General features: G+C 30.0%; 1 protein-coding gene across 9 annotated transcripts in view; it reads right to left on the reverse strand.

Annotated features, from left to right (window-relative positions):
- Positions 1-1,533: 1,533 nt before the first annotated feature.
- LOC143233915 (uncharacterized) overlaps positions 1,534-20,273 on the reverse strand; it is a 123,057-nt gene continuing 104,317 nt past the window's right edge. For 6 of the 9 annotated variants that reach the window (XM_076470801.1, XM_076470800.1, XM_076470802.1 and 3 more), the window contains 4 exons: positions 14,395-14,542; positions 8,184-8,358; positions 7,318-7,538; positions 1,536-6,477 (listed from right to left, as the gene is read on the reverse strand). In XM_076470801.1, the coding sequence (XP_076326916.1) occupies positions 6,356-6,477; positions 7,318-7,538; positions 8,184-8,358; positions 14,395-14,542 (666 nt within the window). In that variant the 3' untranslated portion in view covers positions 1,536-6,355. Of the gene's footprint in view, positions 6,478-7,317; positions 7,559-8,183; positions 8,359-14,394; positions 14,543-20,273 lie in introns of those variants that run through there. The other 3 variants (XM_076470804.1, XM_076470803.1, XM_076470805.1) reach the window with 3 other exon arrangements.

Below are 20,273 nucleotides of genomic sequence, written 5' to 3' on the forward strand. Positions count from 1 at the left end.
TTAATCATGTACAGTTAAGTTTATGTCATTATGTTTTATTGTTGACAGTTTAACTTATTCATTTTCTTTTGTAATGATATTTGTAAGTTTCTTAAAGTACCAGGAATTCACTTCAAGTATTTTTGGAAATAATATCTTGATAACAATTGTTCACCTTTATTGGATAGAACAAGAGTTAGTATCCTGTTTACTAACTTAAAATTAAATAATTACAGTAGTTATAACCTAGTGAAGGCATTGTTATCAAATTTAGTAAATAACAAGAGAACTATTAGTGTAAGCAAAATATTTGAATATTCAGAAAAATCTGAGTTCTCATAATTTGACTTTCTCTTTCCAAAAATGTCCTTATACTAAATTTTATGTAGCTTACTGGGTGACTCGTGGTGTGATAATTCCTATTAATACTGTAAATAAAATTCATGTGCTTTGTTACATACAATGGCAATTAACCAAAACTTTATATAATAATTTGACCTTTAAATCTCATATCTAGAATATATTATAGCAGTGAGAATAAAAATCATACTGTGATAATTTTTTCTATTTTTGTTTTTTGTGTTTAGCTGTGACTAATGTTTAATGTAATTTATACAGTTATGCATTTCTTTTTTGTGAAGCATATATTGAGAGAAAAAACAGCATTTTAATGTTTTTTTCTATAAGTATACATGTATATTCAGTTATTATTATTGTTTCATTAATAGATTAACATCAATTGTCATTTATTACAACTTATGAATATAAAATTTTAAAATTCTCATTTATGTTAAAAGTAGAATATTAGTCCATAACATCAGTTTAAATAATACTTAAATTGGCCCAACTTATGTAAGTTTGGTTGTGCTTTTGCTAGGTAGGAGCCTATTTATATCAAATTCTAAACATGGCACTGGATTTTATTGTATCTGCTTTATATTTGGCATAAATTTTAATAAGCAATTTCATTAGTGTTATAATGTTTTAAAACCATTCAACTGTTTTTTGTTTAAAGCATCATAAATTGCAAGTAGAAACCAACAAAAAAGAAGGTACATACATCAAAGGTGTTAATTTTGTTTTCACTTTATCCATTTCTGCAACCACTAAAAAGTATGTTTTTCCTGTGAAATTACTACACTGAAACACATTAACCTTAATTTGAGATGCCATAAAATCAGATGATGCTTTCTATATCTTGAAAGGGGTATCTGTAATAATATATGAAGTCATAAGCATATAAATTACAGTAATTACATAAAATATTTTTCATACTTCGTATTGTAATTTTTTAAAGTCACTAGTAAAGCTGAATTATATGCCATGCAATATATTTTATGTAAAGTGTTAGCGAATACCTAATAATATATAGGTGTTGATAATTGACAAATTATCATATTTGAACTGGTTATAGTGGTTGTGTTTTTTGTTTTTTTCAAAAGAAGAAATTATGCAAATAAATCTTTTACAAAATATATGAACAAAATACATGATGTATCTGAGAATGACTGGTATGGGTATTAACACTTTATGTTTCTTAACCAACTGTTCTAAGATACATTTTTATTTCAAGTGGGTTTCTCGTCATCAAGAAAATACATGGTGCAAATAATTAGACCAGCAATTTTTAAAACAGCTTCCTTATTATATACCACCATCCTCTTTTTTTTGTTATACATTATGTGAATCAAAAGTTGTGAATATTTTTTACTGGAAACTATTAGTGGCTAACTTAAAAGAAGGAGCTTTGGTTTTTGAAAGAATGAAACAAAAAAAACATAAAACTATGTGATTAAACATAAAACTACAAGTTAAGTTTTTAAAGTCTTGTAAATATACATATATGTCATATAATCCCTGTGTGTTTTATAACTGAAAGGAACTGAGATGTACCTATGGAGTTCTTGTTCTGTGTGAGGAAGAATATATCAAATTTATTTTAAATATTTCTTTTCTTAACAAAGTACTGATTCGTAATTTTACCATTAAACATCTACAAAAAGACACCATATATAATGTTATCAAGTTTTACTACAAAAAGTGGATTTTCTATGCTAAAGAAATACAATGATTCACTTTGCATATACACAATATTTTGTACAATATTTGGTATTTTTCATATCAGTGAATTGTCTAGTATATTTATTTTAGTTTTTAAAATAGAATTTTAGAATTATTGTATTGTAATAAAATTAAGAAATTACCTGCCAAAGTGTATCAATTACACTGTTTACTTCAAAATATCTGAATTTAATGAAGTTAGACAGAAAATGTAAAAAAAATGTTAAAATAATATTAGATTACACCAAAAACTATTTGGAGAACTGACTTCTGATATTTAGCATTTTCATATAATGGCAGTTTTAGAACAGCTACAAACACTTGTATTTAAAAGTTTTTATTATATGTTCTAAAAGAAGCAGTTGAAATTTACTAGAAAATATTCCTTTTGTATTAACAATACTTTTTTGCAACTTACTCTTTATATTGAACTATCTGTCAAAGTATTTATTTAATTCTTTCATCATCCTGTGGAAAAACTATATCAAAATTAAATTACTAAAATAACAACTGTTAGTTAGCTTGGGTTTTCACCACATTTTTAAAGTGAACAAGTTATTATGTTAATAAGGATTTAAAATATTCTCAACTATCTTATTGTTAATAATGCAAGACTTGGAAAGTTTTGAAGCTTTAGTTTTTAAGTTTCCATACACATAGACATCAACCAGTAATTGTTTATTTAATTGTAACACTTTTTAATATAGCATTGACAAAACCTGAGAACAACTGATTTAAAATGATCTTGGAATAAGCCAATTCAGAAGTCTAAAACTACAGGGCAGTACATATTAGTTAATAAGATAAATAATTTCAAATTAGTGAATATGGTTGAAGCTGCTACATATAATTACATGTATGTGCATTAAAAGTAGCCAAAATTAATCTAAACTTCACTTGTAACTAGTAAATAAAAACTGAAGGTACTGCATAAATAATTATTTCTTTGTTAACAAAGATTCCGCAAATTTAGGGATGTTTGTAAGATAAAAAATAATGTAAAGTACTTATGATTGTAATAACAAGTTCATCCTAATGGCATTTAGTTTCCAACAATTATGTACACCAAATAAAATTCCTAATAGAATGTAAATTTATTATCAAAGTGCAAAAAAAGAAACAGTACTAATCAGTAATGATAATATTTTTTTTAAATTATGAAGTCTTAAAATGCAACAATATACTGTTTGAAAAATATTATTAAAACAAATAATAACACTTGCTATAGAAACAAGAAGATAATTTATATTAATACCAGTACAAAGTTTTATTATTTTAAAACTGTTCTCTATTGAATCACACCTTTAAACACCATGGTATTATAAACTATTTACATTTTATTCATAAATGGCACATATTTCAAACATTTTCTAATTTTTTTAACAGAGAATAGCTCATGGTATTGTGCTTGCTTTACTCCATTATGGAAATATGTATTAGACTTTCCTGTTTAGAGTAAGGCTAACATTTGTTTTACTCATTTTCTGTCCCTCAGTTTGTGTATTAGAGACCAATATTTTTTACAGATATATTTACTCCAGATAAATTTAAAATGTTAAATGTAACCAAAGAAAAACTATTACATCTCAATCAAATTTATTCAGAGATAAATTTTGTTGAAAAGACTAATCAAGTGATTGTTTAGAAAATTTTCAACAGTAATTTGTATTTCTGGAAGTCAAAATGGTAACAAAACTACAACTAACTACTGAGCACATGTGAAAAAATGTTGAAGGTTATTTGCATATAAATATCTTAATGCATGAGTATAACAAAAAAACTACAAGCTGTAAGTAGTTTAAGGAACACTAAACCATATACAAATGAATAAAAAATTAATCATAAAGTTTTCTGGTATTTTCATTGCTTTAATTGTTGATAAAAACCTAACATAATACATTGAAAATATTCCTTGATATTACTGTATCTGCAAACAAATGGCATCATATAGTTACTTAAGGTAGAAATAAATTATAGCCACAGATGCAAGTCTGTTGAAATTATTAAACAATCAAGGATTATTCAATGGACTTGCCCCATATTTCAGTAGTGGACACTATCACAAAAATACTTAAAATTTCAATGGATCATTTCAAGACATATTCCATAATGACTTAAATGCACAATGCTTTTCTCAGCCTTGTGTCCATGGCATCAAAGTATCACTACACCCTTTTCCATTAAAACAAAAATAAAGTAGTGCAATCTAAATGATGGGAACTAAAAATATTTTATGTTTTAACATAAAATTATTTAGATTAAACTGCAGACTCGTAAAAAAATAAAACTTTTTTTAGTCTTTAAAAAATTATCAGTCTGTTCCAGTGGACATAAATTTAAACTAAACACTTTACAACATAAGGTGGTAAAAAAATTATTACCAATATCCCTGAATATTAAAATTTAATGATACAGACTTACTTGACAAAAGTAAATAATAATGTTTCATACTGTTTTAGGAATTGCTTATAGGATGTTTTCATCTTTTTGTTCAAAATTTTAATATAATTTTTCAGCTGGTAATAAAACCTAATTTTTATTTTTTAATAACTTAAAATCACCTTTTAGAGGCTGAATATGAAAAAAAGATGTATTACTACCCAGAATATTTCTTGTTCTCTATAATAAAAAACTGACAGGAGAAGGGAATGTAAATATTTAGAGACTTGATTTTATGGATAGTTGATATAAATGTGTAGTTACTAAAAGATGAGATCAGAGTCAACATTGACCACAGTTGTTATTATAAAAGCATATTGAAGGTAAAAGTTCATGTATATTAATAGCCTGTGGTTCTTTTAAATATAAACAAATCCTTAAGAAATATGAGCATGAAATCAATAAGAAACAGTTTGATAAAAAAAACCCAACCTTTTCAGAGGAAATAGATGGAATTTTATCATACCTTACATGTAACACATATTTGTGTAAATAACTAAATATATCTAGGGCAATATCATTTTGACAACAAATTAATCTTAAAAATATAGCTCCTCTAGTGTAAATACAAGCTTATTCCCAGAATTTTGTACTTGTCAAGGGAATAAATATAATTGTAAGACACAGAGATTGTTCTTCTTATAGTAACTTTTACAGACAAGTGAAATATACCATGACAAAATTATGGATGTATTTATGAAATAAAAGAAGATATTTAAATCAGAAAAATGTTTAAAGAAAATAAATCCCACTTTACAGTTCCCAAAGACAAATTTCCTTCTCGGAAGTTCAGGTGTTAGATAATTACTTTTCTTCAGACTGATTAAACAGAGCACATAAAATACTTAAATAAAAGGAAATATAACTTGAAAAAAATCTGAATATGAAATTTCTTTATTTGAAGTATTTAATTTCCTACCTTTCAATATTAAATTCTGTTTTCTGAAATGAATCATTTTTATAAATGTCCAGAAAAAAGGAGAGTTCCTCATAAGTTAATATATGAGTATAAACTGTGCTCAGACTATAAATTTGTTGTGTTTTACCTTAACTGACTAATGTCATTTGTTGTATTATGCAAACTTTTTTTTGTTTTGTATGAGTAAGGAAGTCAGAGTGATTCAGAAAAGCTTCACATATTGCAACTCCAGTAAGGTTCACTGGTGTTTTAATGTCACTGCACTGAATGACTAAATAAATAAGGTTTCTGTTAGACAAGTTATTTGAGGGTTTTTGTAGTTGTATAGGAGGAAGGTGTGTTGTATAGTTTGGCATTAATATCCAGTAATGAGGATAACAGAATATTCAGTTAAACATTGTTGTGTTCGTTTTTCTAAAGGGCCTAAGGTTGTGCATAAAGTGACCCATTTCCTAAACATGTTAGATCCTAAATATACCATGAGTGAATAACCATACTTTTTTTAATAGATATAATTACCAGGCAATTACATAAAGCCAATATGGGCATACAAAGTTTGATTACTAAGAAAAGAAATTCAGTAGAAGTAACCTAAGAATATCAAATATACAATAAATGTCAAAAATAAAAAAAGACTTGTGTTTCTACATTGACTTGATGCAAGTTTTCGATGTATATTTAAGTCATAAATAATCATCAATTTACTATTTACACAAGTTTTTAAATACCATTATCTTAAGTATAAAATTGAGCTGATCCTCAACACAGATAAAACCTGTGATTGAGATGGAAAAACTAATTACTTAGATGTCAATCTTGGCCATACGTATTTACTGCTGATAACTATGTATTTATCCCTCAACTGAATATCATGATGTTGAATAATACACACAATTCTTAAGAATGTCTCAAAATTTACAGCATATAAGACATGTTGAAAAAGTCACAAGAAGAAAATTAGGTCCCTTCTTTCAGTTTCTTGATTGTATTCTTGAGTGCCTGCCGTTTGTTGCAGAACCACACCCGCACTACTTCTCTTTCGTAGTTCAACTGTTCAGCTAATTCTGTCATCTCAGCTCCTTTTGAAAAGAGATGGAACTCATATCAAAGTGGATGGTAATTTAAGAAACAGTAATATTAAAGAATACTTTCATGAAGTTACATTTTAAGTACTTGAGCAGTTTACAATGATAATTTCTAAAGCTGTTTTAAATTGTAAAGAAACAAAAAAAATAATCATAATAAATGCCAAAGTGGATTAAGGGAAGGTAGTAAACTTCATTCAATAAGAATAGTTTAAGTTTGAGGAATATGAAAATAATTGACTGACTTAAAGATCTGAGCTTATTGTATTTGATTAGCAGTTAATTATTGAAATTATTGAATTTTTAATCTCAAAAGAGACAGTAGGATATATTTATGCAATCACTATATTTCTGTTACTTGCTAAATTATAATGTGGTAAATTACATCTGTATTTAGATATAAGTTTGAAACTAAATATGAAAGAAATTATGATATGTGAAGTTTTTAATAAAAATGAAAGTGTTATTTTGTAGTATATAACATATTTATAATACATACAGAATTTTCAAATGTACATGTGATAGATAACTTCTTTAAATTTGATTAGTGATATTGATAAGGTTTTCTGTTGCTACATTTTTAAGAATTTGACCTGTTTATGTTGTTATATCCTTATTCAAATATATGTCAAAGATTGGCAATGTACTTTTCCTTATCTGACAAAATTGTTTAAATGTCTATCATGCTGTTTTGGATTACTATGGTAGTAATAGCCAACTGCTTGGTTTCCTTTGCACTGAGTGTTTTACGTACCCTTAATAATTAGTACTTACCATACAAACTTGAAGCAGTTGCACCATCAGTAGATAATTATAGTAACCAAGATAACTAACCTGAAGGGTGTGTATTTTGTTCAAAGAACTGGTTAAGTAATTGAAGTGCTGCAGGTGTAAATGATGTTCTTCTCTTCCTCCTCTTACTTGGTTCATTCCCAATGAATTCAGTTAAATTGTGATCACCATTTTTATATTTCTCTTCGGCTTCTTTCATCCATCTTTCCAGAACAGGCTTGATTTTCTGAGCACTTTTTGGGGTTATATCTAGTTTCTCGAACCTAATGAATATTGTAGAGAACTGTAAAAATATTTGCATAAATTTAAATTGTATTGAAATATGTTGCAAAACCATGTAAGAGAGGAAGAGTAATTCTAGTAGTCTCAGAAGTAAAATTGTATAGATGAGTTTGCAAATTAATCTAACGTGAATACTGGTAATGGGCAAAACATGTTCTGGATACAGGAGATGAAGGGAGGTTGACATGTTATCATACATTCTCCTTTGCTTTCGTGTATAGGTTCTTATAATTTATTTATTCTTTCAAGGTGGAAAACATTTTGGCAAACATGATACCAAGAGGACAGACTTTGTTTGTTCCATGGAAAAATTATACCTTAATGAGTACATAGAAAACTACAAGAGAACTAAAATATACCCTCAGGTAGTTTAAGAAAAAAAAAAGACAAATCATTAATAATCTACAAACATTAAAAGAACTTACAAATACTTTGTGACAATTTTAGATCATTAAGAAATATTCTCAATATCTTTACTTAAAGTTATATGTGAAATTCTTTTCTTTCTTTTTTAAAGTTTAATTTTCAAACATTCACTTATGATTTTTTGTAACTAAGTATATATGCAGTGTGTTAGTGTGCTATTTTTTTTATTATCATAATTTCTTACTGAATTTTATACCTACCTGCAGATGGCACTTTGGCTGTAGGAAGGCCCCTCAGTTGCACTTAGGGCGAGCCCAACTTGAGTTTGTGTTAATCCAAGGGATAATCGTCTGATTTTGAAGGCTTTGGCAAATTCTCTGATTTCTTCTAGATTGATTCCATCGACAATGTTTGATGTTTGGTTATTGATTGTGTCTGCAGGAATAGAACTAAATGAAAATAACTGCTTACTAAAACTGGAATAATTGAATATATCTAGTAATTTGCTGAATACCTTATTGAAGTTACATGTTTTGATTGGAAGTTAAAGATTGTTATGCAGAAAAAGTTTCTGCCAAATGATGTGGTATATTTTTTTAAATAAAACAGTTTAACTTCTACTTTTATTACATGGTTAAAGTTAATTAGTAAAGGAAAATAATTCTTAGTATTAATATTTTTACAGTTGGAAAGTATTTTGTTTGTTGTGTTTTAAAACACATTCATTTATACATAATCAACATTCTAAATTCAGCCTTTGTCAGGGTAATTAATAACTGTTTCAATTTAAAATGTACAAACATGTCATTAGGCTAGCAAATAAGGAATTTATAATTAAGTATAACTTCTTTTTTCCCCTAAAATAATTATTTTGTTAGAAAAATTTGTAAATTATTTATCTATATAAACTTTTGACACAAGCTAGAAAACTACATACCATTTGTGTTTTAGATTCAGCCAAACTCTACTTTAAAATATTAACTCCACTTCTGCATTGATGTTAATATTAGTATTTTAGAAAAATGCAAAAGATACAAAATCTTAATTATTAAAAAAGTTATATTTAAACTAAAAAATCAATAAACTTAAGAATAAACATACTAGTGGGCTAAAAAAGAAATTGGGATATAAGACACGTTTATTTTAAATTTACATTTTTATAGATGCAGCAATCATAGTTGAAAGAAACATGCCCATAAAATCTTAATGAAGGTATAAAAACTTATTTCATATCAAAATTTTTGATTTTTGTCTGCATAAAATATGGAACTTCTCAGAAATAAACTGATAAACCTGGCAAATCTTGATATTTTTTTAATAGTAAAATAAACTTAACCACAAATACAATGACAGCTAAACAACGGTTAGATGCATGTGTCTTTTAGTTTTATTGTAAATTAACAATTCCAATTGTATTACACCCAAAAATAATCAGCTAAGAAATTTTAGTAATTCATTTCTAAAATTTCAGTATCTTTATAAGCCAACAAGCTCAACTTGTTGATCAATTATATAAAAACCTCCTGTGTACCTAAGTTTCTGGTATAGCTGTTTTTGTATATAACTGATGAAAACCACAAAACCATAACTTGTCTATAAAATTTCTACACTTTTCATATTATGTAACTACATCTTCACATTCCACTTTCAGTTATTATCCCATTTACTGAAAGTGTCATTGATGACTGTTAAATTCATCAATAGAATGTCTATTTAACTAGAAACATTTTGACACAAGTTAAAGTTGTTAAACCCTTGGCTGTGGTTTCGCTTGGCTGTGGTTTGTTAGGACAAGGTATGGAAGTTGGTCTTGTGAACCATTGTTCCTTTTGATACTATTTATATTACAAGAGCTTGTGATCTAACTACAAAAGATAGGCCCCCATATAAAAAGTAACAACTCCCTATATTTACTTCCATATAATTGTAGTTGTGGTTCTAGCTGGCATACTTACACCACTGCCAGGAGTCACACTAGTTATGCAATATGTATGCTCAGCACTCAACTATGTTAGAGTAGCATAGATATCATGCTAAAACTTAAAGTATGGCATTATTTTCTCAGATGCAAGATATATCATACAAAGATACTTTTTAAAAAATGGTAAATATGCATTTTAAGAGTTCTGGAAGTTATACAATTGCAACATGTAAATTTGTGATGAAAGGACTTCTATTCTTCAGTCCACTTGCTAGAGTCTGAGTCACTCTGATGTCAGCAATTCATCGGCACATTGATTTTTTTTTCGTAAAACAGATTTGTGGCAAGTTTTAAGTTAAATGTACGTTTCATGTATGTGGATGGTAAGTTCAGAATATGGGGCCCATCCAAAGGATTAACTCTGTGCACATTCAGTTAAAAAAATCACTAAACAGTTTTGCACAGATCTAGTATTAACATTCTTAAAAGTTTAAATCCTAAAAAAAAAAGACATGAGACCTAAAGTTGGTGACTGAAGTCTGATCAAAGTATTTATGGTTAACTTTTGAAACCTTAAAAAGACCTATTTGGTTTGATCCTTTTGTGCTGTAGTTTATATGTTTTTTTTAAATTAGTCATATCTATTCTATTACAAGTAGTAAATGGTTTTTCATCTTTAAACCTATCACCTGGAACAAGTTGAGCAGAAATTTTTTTCTGTGAAGGTGACTTCTGCAGCACTTGGCTCCAACAGTTGATAGTACCACCCATAACAAATGGTACAAGAATTAGTTGAGTACATTTTGGGAACATAATACATTTAATATGACTATATAATGCTCACTCTGAAACACCTAGGACTTGTACAATCTAGTTTGCTCAGAGGTGTACTAGATGTGATATGGAAGAAAAGCCTGGATTTTTTAATCTCTCAGTGTCATCAGGTGCATGATATCTTTGGTAAAAAAATTACATCATCTTTGGAAGGTGTTCTGTTTTTGCTTCAAAGATATCTTACTAATCCACCATTAATGGTACTGATATGCACCATCTCCCTTGATGTCTACACTTCAAATGATATATCATGCATCTGTATTCTTTCAGCATGAATTAGTGGTGTTTTGCTAAATTTACTTCAGTGTGAGGTTTACAGATCACTACTTAAGCAATGTGACAAAACATTACTGACTGTATTAGCTACAGAAATTTGTATATTTCATTGAGTAATATCATTTGTATTAATAAGCTTGTCAAAAAGTAATTACTGAAGAAATTTACATTTAAGAACAACTTGCTTATTAGCTAGTAAAATTCAATTGATTGAGCAAGTATAATTTCATTGACTGATATGTAGAATGTGTATAGATATAGGTTTGTTTAGGAATTATATACTAATGTCATGAAATGAAAGATTTAAACACAAAATATGAACCTTGACACTTTGACATAAACATATTTCATGAAAATTAGTTAGTGTAACATCTGAACAATATCTTTTGATACCAATCACATTTTATATGATAAACTTAATAAAGACTGAAGTTTTTTAAAGGTGGCACTAGTGTTAATGATGGATTCAAAGCAGGAAATACTACCTTAAACTGCACAAGTTGTTCTGCATAGAATCTGACATGTAAAAAATGTGCATGTCAACAGATAAGTTAATTTTTACAAATATGTCCTGTTTTGTTTGATTATGTGAAACATTTTCATAATCAATATTTATCTTTTGGCCATCACTTGTTAGCAAAAACATTCCCATTTTATAAATTATCACCATTCGTTTATGGGTAAATGTTATAGAAACAGTTAACACATGACTTCCATGCCAGTTCAGACTTTATAATTATGTAAAATTCACTCTTCTTGCTTTCATCAAGGCAAAATTTCATGCTCAGTTCAAACTGTTTCCAGTCTGACTAGTCTTGATTTTTTTTCCATGACTGGTTGCAGGTTGATTCTTAATCAAGTCAAGTTTGAAAAGCTGCTTTTTCTCCATTAGCAAATGTGATGAGCAAAATCAGAAGAATTCTGTGCAACAAAAATGTTGGGAAACACCGATGTCAATCTGTTCTTTTTCACATATTCTAATACTCCTTCTGGAGTTGTTCTAGTCACTTTCTAATAACAAACAGTTATGTATATTAACCCTAAAGAAGCCTCAAAGGCAGAACACTGATTTAAATAAAAATCCATTCTGAAGTATAAAGGTATTTTTTTTATCAACTTTTATCAAAATATATAAATCCCTCCAGTATGTACTACAAATTTTGAACGACAACAAAATATTTTCAGCTCTTTATACTTGTTGTCTTCTGCTATGGAGACCAAAATATCATAGACCTCTTCCCATTTAGTAACAGAAGGCAAATACAGCATCAGTACTACATTCTTGTCATTCAATGACTTCAAGGTTAACTAAAAAACATGTAGCAGTACTTCCTTAACACAACAAGAACTAAAAGTAAATGTTTTGAATCAGGTGGATGAAGACAACTGCCTTGGAACATCAAGCGTACCAAGTTAATAGTTTATCAACAGTACTTTCAACAGTCCAGTCACAAACATATCCATAAGTGCTATGTCTGACAAATGATAGACACTTTTTCCATCAAATTGGCTTGTATGTCTTCATACAGGATAGAGTGAATACAAATTTCATTAACCAACTGCTTGAGACATACAACAGTCAAATGGGAAGTATGGCTGGAGCCTTATCTTTGTAAACTCATACCTTTTTGGCCTTGTTTTCAGATGAATATCTTTTTTGATTATATTGTGTATGAATATTTTGCAATGGGAAAAGCTGTTACATAACAGTTCCAAAAGTGGTTAATTTTCTGTGCCATCACACTACGTAAGAAAAGCTAAACAATGCTGCATACTACAAACAATATTCTAGAATTTTAAACCATCTGAAAACTTATAAAACTGATGAAATTCACAATAGTAAAAAAAAAGAAAGAAAAAAAAAGGATAATTTATGTCTCCAGAAGTGATAATTTCCAAGACACTTAGCCCATTAACCTAGAAGTTTAAAGGAAACTCATACATTCTGATACATTCATCAAAATTAACTCAGGAATGTAAAGATGGATGTCAAAGATTGCCTAGTCTTCAAAAAATAATTATGTAACACAGAAGTCACTAAGAAGAATAGAATAGCATCTCATCCCTAGAAACTTTAAAAATGGATACCCTTAACATTTACTAAAGAAGAAAAATTACATATACACAGTCTTAATCCCTTATGTTAGAGGTTTGTGCAAAATGTACAAACAGTATAAAGTCAGAACAGCACTGTGCAAAAGCTACAGCTGTTTGATCTCAGTGTACACCAAACCATCTAATTACTCAATCAAGAATAAAGTGACCATTCCTTGTGGATGTAGACTTCAGTATACTGAAGAAACAGGAATTCCAATAAATGTTAGGATTCAGGAACATAACAAACTTACAAGATTTTAATACCGTTCTATATGAAGTAATTCATCATATCAAAGAGGGTGACCACACAATAGAAATCAATTTAATTTTTTACAAGTTACAAATTCTACAGTAATGAATTTTTATTGACTTATGCAATCATTCCCAAATGCACAGGTTCTATAAAAAGGAATATAAACCATTATATGAAAAAAAAAAAAACCTTTTTCATGAACCTAATTTATACTGCACTTGACACTAGCATAGAATACAGAAAAACCTGGTATCATACAGATAATTAATTTATGCTCTAATCAGGTGAAATATCAGTCAAATGGATAACTAGCATACAAGTCTTTCTAACAAAGAGACCCACAATCAAATCCTGGTCTATAACAACACAAACTGTCATTCTTGGGTGTTCCCTAAAGATGGTAACAGATGAACTAGAAGACTGACCTAATTAGTAGTAAGGCTTAAGTGACCACATGAGATGTTCTTATATGAATATATCAAAGTGTCAGTTTTTTTACTTTATATACATATAACAAACTTCTCTAAGAGTAACAGTATTTCATGTAGAGTAGATTCTGTCACATCTTGTGTAATTTATAAATTTGTTCTCAGTGTGATGACAAAGAAGATATAACACCTGTAAACCGACAGGGTTTTTCTTTAATAATTAAAGTTACTAGGAAGATTGAATACCATTAAGTGAAAAAGGACAGTTATTTTTGAGCTCTTTGATAGATTGTTTAGGCACAGTGTTCATGATGAAACTTTGTAGAATGGATGGCAACTGCCTCTTATGGAGACACAAGGGTAGAGGATGACGTTTCAAAAGTTTTCGAAAGTCTTGTGTGGGGTTCTTTGACGTAAGGAACTAACATCGTGTGTTAATACAATTCATAACACAATGATACTGTGCAATCTGTCTATAAAAATTACATACAGAGCCTTTTTCTTAATTCAGCTTTGTACATGAAGATAATCATAAATATATGTTTAAAATTATTAAATTTGGTCTTACATGACTAGCTAGCTACTTCAAAGCCAATTAAACAGTTAAAACAGATAAATCTGAACTATTTGTCTTCAATTTCATAAAATAAACAAATACTAGCCTGTATTGTGATCAAACATACTTGTAGCTTGAAGGGTGGCAATAGTTGGAGTGTTATCTACTGGTGAAGTTATTCCCCCTCTGACAGTTTCTTGAAATGTGTGAGTAAGAGAGGTTTCTTGTGATGGAGGCAAATGTTGTGTCACAGTCTAAAATATTAAAAAAGAGTAATACAAAATTCAATCATATTAGATGGATTCATATTTTAAAATTCAACTGTCTAAAATATGAATTTTAAATAAAATTAATAAAACTTACTGTTACAAGAGAAAAATAAAAAATATAGTCACATTTAAAAATATGACTATAATTGGTTCTTCTTCTTTTATTGTGTTAATTAATCTTTATATTGGTGAAGATCATTAACCTAAAATGAAATTATGATTGCTATGCTTTTAACCTCCACCATCACTTGTGCAGCTCAAGCATACACTTATGGTTTTCATAATGCTTGAATTCAAAGCTCAGGCTTTGTAGTGGGCAAATTTCAGATTGTAAGAATAAAATAAACTGTGTACTTTTTAAGTTTTAACTACGCAGATACGTACCTTCATCAACACTCAGTATATACTTGAAATTTTTTAAACAAACATTTAACATGATTATTTGAAATGAAAATTGCTTTTATTGCAAGTCTCTATACCAAAATAAATGTAAAAGTGGAAATTTTATCACTGTTTAACAAATATAAAAATACCAGCTACATCTGTTAAAGCAGAGAGTGTGGTAATACAAATTAATAACTTGCAACTTTCCATTAATGGGTATCCTTAAAATATTTACCTTTAGTGTGTTTGTTTAATGTAATCTTCTCTAAGAAAATATTTAATATTGAAGGCCAATAAGTTGATCAAATCTCTTTTTACATTGCAGACAAAGTGCTTTTGAACTGATATATATTTGGTATTAAAGTACCTTTGGTTATTGAACCACAGGAAAATAATGGATTTCTGTAACAGTGAATTATACAAACCGAAACAGGAATAAACAAAATACAATTTACTAGCTTTTTATATTGTTGTTTCATCGTTGATTCTGTAAAAGTGTTATTTATACATTCACTGTCTCTGCATGGCTAAATCTAATATGTATCTAATTGCATAATATTAACTTCATATTTCATATTATTTCATAATTTTCCAATAGGTTTCTAAACAAAAAGTAAATGGTTCTTTTAGTTCTATACAATGAAGGTCAGTTGTTGTGAATTAAAAAAAATTAAGTCCATTGTTTATGCTATCTTATATAAAAGTACAATGTGTTTTTAATTTCCTTAATTTAATATTGTATTCTTTTGAAATTATTTGGGTATTTTGATAAGTGCAATTTTGCATGGCAGTTGCTTTCCTTCTGGCTGTCTTTGCTCTTTACATTCTTTTAAGGTAACATCTGGTCTGTTCATAGCCAGTATGACTTTAATGCTGTAAATTGTGCAAGGATGGTGACAGTAGTATTTTTCTAGTGGTAGGTCAAGTGATGCCTCTAGGTTATGATCACCATAAAATTTGAAGAGGCATGACCAGTCAGGGTAGTTCTAGTCTGGTGTTACTTTGGAATTAAGTAACATCAGGTTTCAAAGATCTGGTATACAATCTCAACTAATACAGAATGAAGAGAACACAGTATAAGCAACTATCCAACATCTTAAGCAACTACACACACATAGTGTTTGTGCTCATGATTTGATAAGACTAGTAATCTATATATTACATCCAGTCTCTTCATTTCATTCTCATTAGCTTAGTTATTCAGAGTTTCATTTATACTGTAATAGATATTTTTCAAATCTGTTGTTATTCAGTAGACTTATCTCACTGCTTTAAGGAAAATCAGTTTGACTTGAATATAGTATTGAGTGCATAAGAGATAGAAAAGTTTAATAGCATGACCACGAGATATATTGTGGAGGATTTTGTTTTCTGCTAACTTGTGTGTATCTTTTTACTTGCACACTTGTATTACAAAGCTTAAGAAGGATTATTTATTATAGAAATGACATTTTTCACAACTGAATGGACTTACAATCAAAAGAACAAGTTAGTCAGTAAAGGAAGACTGTTCTTTGAGAGAGTTTATAAGCCTAAACCAATACCATAATGGTTCATAACTTCCACTCCAATTGCAGCTGACAACTCAGGTTGAAGAGTTGCTAATGCCTTACTTGCTCAAATATTTCTGTTCATACTCCTGCCCTATGAATTGACCTCAATGAGAGGAAAGCATGAATAATTAAGAGTCAATACAGTAGTGTAGCATCTAGTGAGTCTAAAACCAATTATGGCAGTCTGTATAGACTCCAATACCTTTGTCAGCCATTGTACACCAACTCCAGCTCTATCCAAAGCATTCTGAGAATGGTCAAGAGAAACATGAGAAGCTGTTGGTGGATGATGTTTGACAATAGAAGCTATCTCACCTGAGTCTAGAGGTCCATGGCCAGGGTGAGTATAACTTACAGTAGAGTCTGTAGTCACACAGAATCAGTAGACAACCAGGTGACCTCACCTCTTACCTGGATTATAGATCAATTACTCTTGTGAGAATCAGACTCCATGAGCATACCTACAACATTAAGATCAGGTGATGGTCATGAGGGCAAGGCTCTGGCCACTATCACATGTCCACTGAGTGAAGGAAAACATATCATGCCCACAACATTCTAGAGTGTAGTAAAGGGAAATTTGGACTACTTCCTGAAGCATTTCAGTCAGCTTGGAACGTATGGTCTACAGAATATACTGTACAATACATTATGTTGGGTCTAACAGTATAGCTCTAGATTCCTCCAGCACTTCAATAAGGCATAGTTTTGGGACTATGAGACAGTTGTTACCAAGTTGTGCTAGTTTGACCAAGTGGAAAATTGAGAAATACACTGGGTGAGTTCAAAGCTGTCTCTGATGACTCTCTGTCAAGCCTTGAACTTGAAAGAGGGAACCAGAGACAGTATAGTTGCCAAAACAAATTATCTGTACCATTTATAAGTAATGTCTACCATGCAGTATCCTAGGCTGATCTTGAGTACATCTCAGTGGAAAGGCTACCCAGTAAAATGCTGAAGCTCTGTCAGGATGTCAGATCTTCTCATACTTAATGTGGTAGTTTCTGTAGCAATGCAGCTCAAACTGGTTGCATGAAAAGAAGCTTGTGGCACCTATTACAGTGGCTGTACTTTGAAAAAACATTCCACCCAGGTCAACACACTGAGAACAGTTGAGGGTTAGCCAACCAAACACCTGCAAATTCTAGTGCTGTGATCCAACAATACTAGTGTCCATTCAATTGGCAGGAGTCTCATAGTCCCCCCATGTTTTATGCTGTAGCCTATGCTAATGATTACTCCTGGAAAATAAGGGCAAGCATCTGCTTTACCTGAGGAATATTGCCTACAGTTTTTTAATGGTAGCTCAAGATGTGCAGAAAAGCCAACAACAAGAGTGAATAGTGTCATGCAGCTCTGGAAAACCAAAAGAGCCTAAGTTGAGTCTTGCCACCAACTCAGGGAAGTGCAACAGACAACTTGCAACAGAATGTTTGGTGGTTAGACTAACTCTCTTAGGGCTGAGTGATTCTTGGTACATGCTTGTCAATTTTCAAGGGTAAAAGAGAGATCTTGGTTTATACAGGAGTAGTCAGTACACCAGTATATCTTGCAGTATATTAGGCTTTCCATGCAAATCAATCACTTGGGTCAGTCAACACAAACTTTATTCCAGCAAACAGATAAACTAGATATTAATAAAGAGGTGACTTTCCAGTTTTGTCTAAGAGACATGACTCTCAGGACAAAGGTACTCATCACAGAACTTGATTTTGACATCTGCATTCTTGGGATGGATGTACTATAGTTTATTAGTATGTTTTACCTGTGCATCTAATGAAATTATGTTTCCTGGGAGAGTTATCCAATAATAGACAGATCAAATCAAGGAACATGGAATGCACGAGTGTATGTGATTTCTTATGAAAAGAATATTTTGCACTGGTGTTGCATAATGGGTGTATAGACCCTATTTGTATATTCAGCTGTTTCCTGTTCAGAAAGAAAGAAGATTAATGGACTGTTATCTTTATAAAGCAAGATGAAGTCCTGGTATCATTCTGCAATTATGAATGATTGTCATCCACATTTACACTGAAATAGCAGAAAAGAAGTAGCCATGGCTAGCAGTGACATTCCCAAGTTCAAATGCTAGTACAAAGTTACCAATGATCCTGAAACCATTGGTTCAGGATTGTATGTATATATACATATATATCATCTAGAGTCTTTGAAGTGGCAGCATCTTTTTCTTGTTGGATGAATCTGTCAATGTATTTGTGGGACTAGTTTGTTAAATGTGTTAAACAAGCACACAGCATTACACAGATACAGGTGATACAATTCCAATTAAACAATTACCAGACTTCTCTGCAAGCTTAATAACAGCATTGCATGTGTATGATTTACTCATGAAGTATTGCTCAGGCTCAATACCAACAGAATACCTATTTAAAGGGAACATATCCATTCATTGAATAGCCAGATACAAGGAGTAAAATGTGTAATTGCATATGCCATTTGTAAGCTTATGGCCAATAAACTCAGTTGTTGCATGATGGAAAATGAACTGCTTGCAGTTGTAGTCTTCATAAAACACCATTTATGCTATTTTTTTGCAGTACAGGCAGTTATCAACCACCGAGCTGTGAATATTTTTTTCATTAATGTTAGTAATCTCCAGTATTTAGAGGTATGAGATTCACCAAAATAGATGTGAAACAAATAATGGAAGGCACCAAGGTATTACTCAGATATTTACTAACATTTTATGGTGGTTTTATTGACTACAATCAAGTCAAGGTATTCAACATTAATGTCAATATTGTACAGTGTGTGCTACCAAGAGAAGGAGTCAGCATAAAAATACTGGTTCTACCATACAAAGAATTGATCTGGACATCAATAGCCCATTTCCTGTTGAAGTAATGTATGTTTCTTACTCTACAGCAGACAATTTACGATGTTCACAAAAAATGTGAAGTGGTTAAGGCATGTATATTTCAGATGATGTGCAGAGTTCACACATCAGCAAATAAAAAAGGCCACTATATGACAGAGAAGGTGCTATGGTATGGCAATGAAGGAACAAATGTAACAGCAAGAAGACTTGATGTGGCTTTGGTACATGCCAGCAGCACAGAAGTTGCTGGGCTCCAGCTGAACATGGCTCTGTCTTGTGCTTTGACATGTCAGTCAATTAATGTATGAGTTACAACAGCCAAAAGGCATGAAAAAGAACTTAGTTAGTGTTGACAAGCTATATCCATTAATTACTGATGAAACTCATGATTATTTTAAAACAACAATTATTTAATACACAATTCTAAAGATTAGACAGTTTCCAGTTGCAAAAGTACAATAAAATACTACTACCTTAGTATACAAGATTTATTATGTGATTTATTTATGGACAGCTTTGAAAGTAAAGTGCTAGAAAAAAAATGGATAAAAAAAACCTGAAATATGATTAAGATATTTCAATGATCTTAATAGCATAATATAGATAAACTTGTTAATTCTGTTAATTACCTTAATGGCATTGATAATTCTACAAGAATTTTTCAAATTTTTCATTTGGCAGCATAATATAGATAAACTTGTTAATTCTGCTAATCACCTTAATAGCTTTGATAATTCTACAAGATTTAATTATGAAATGGAGTCAAATGGTTGTTTACCTCTTTTGGATGTTTTAATGAGTAAAAATAAAGATAAATTGGAAATTACCATTTATCACAAACCTTTTTCTGTAATTGCTCTGATACATCAAATATCTTGTCACACTAAATTTCAAAAAACTATTTTTTTTTTACTCTTATATGGATAGATTAAAATCA

Source organism: Tachypleus tridentatus, chromosome 12 (genome assembly GCF_004210375.1).
Source record: "Tachypleus tridentatus isolate NWPU-2018 chromosome 12, ASM421037v1, whole genome shotgun sequence".
NCBI lineage: Eukaryota > Metazoa > Arthropoda > Merostomata > Xiphosura > Limulidae > Tachypleus > Tachypleus tridentatus.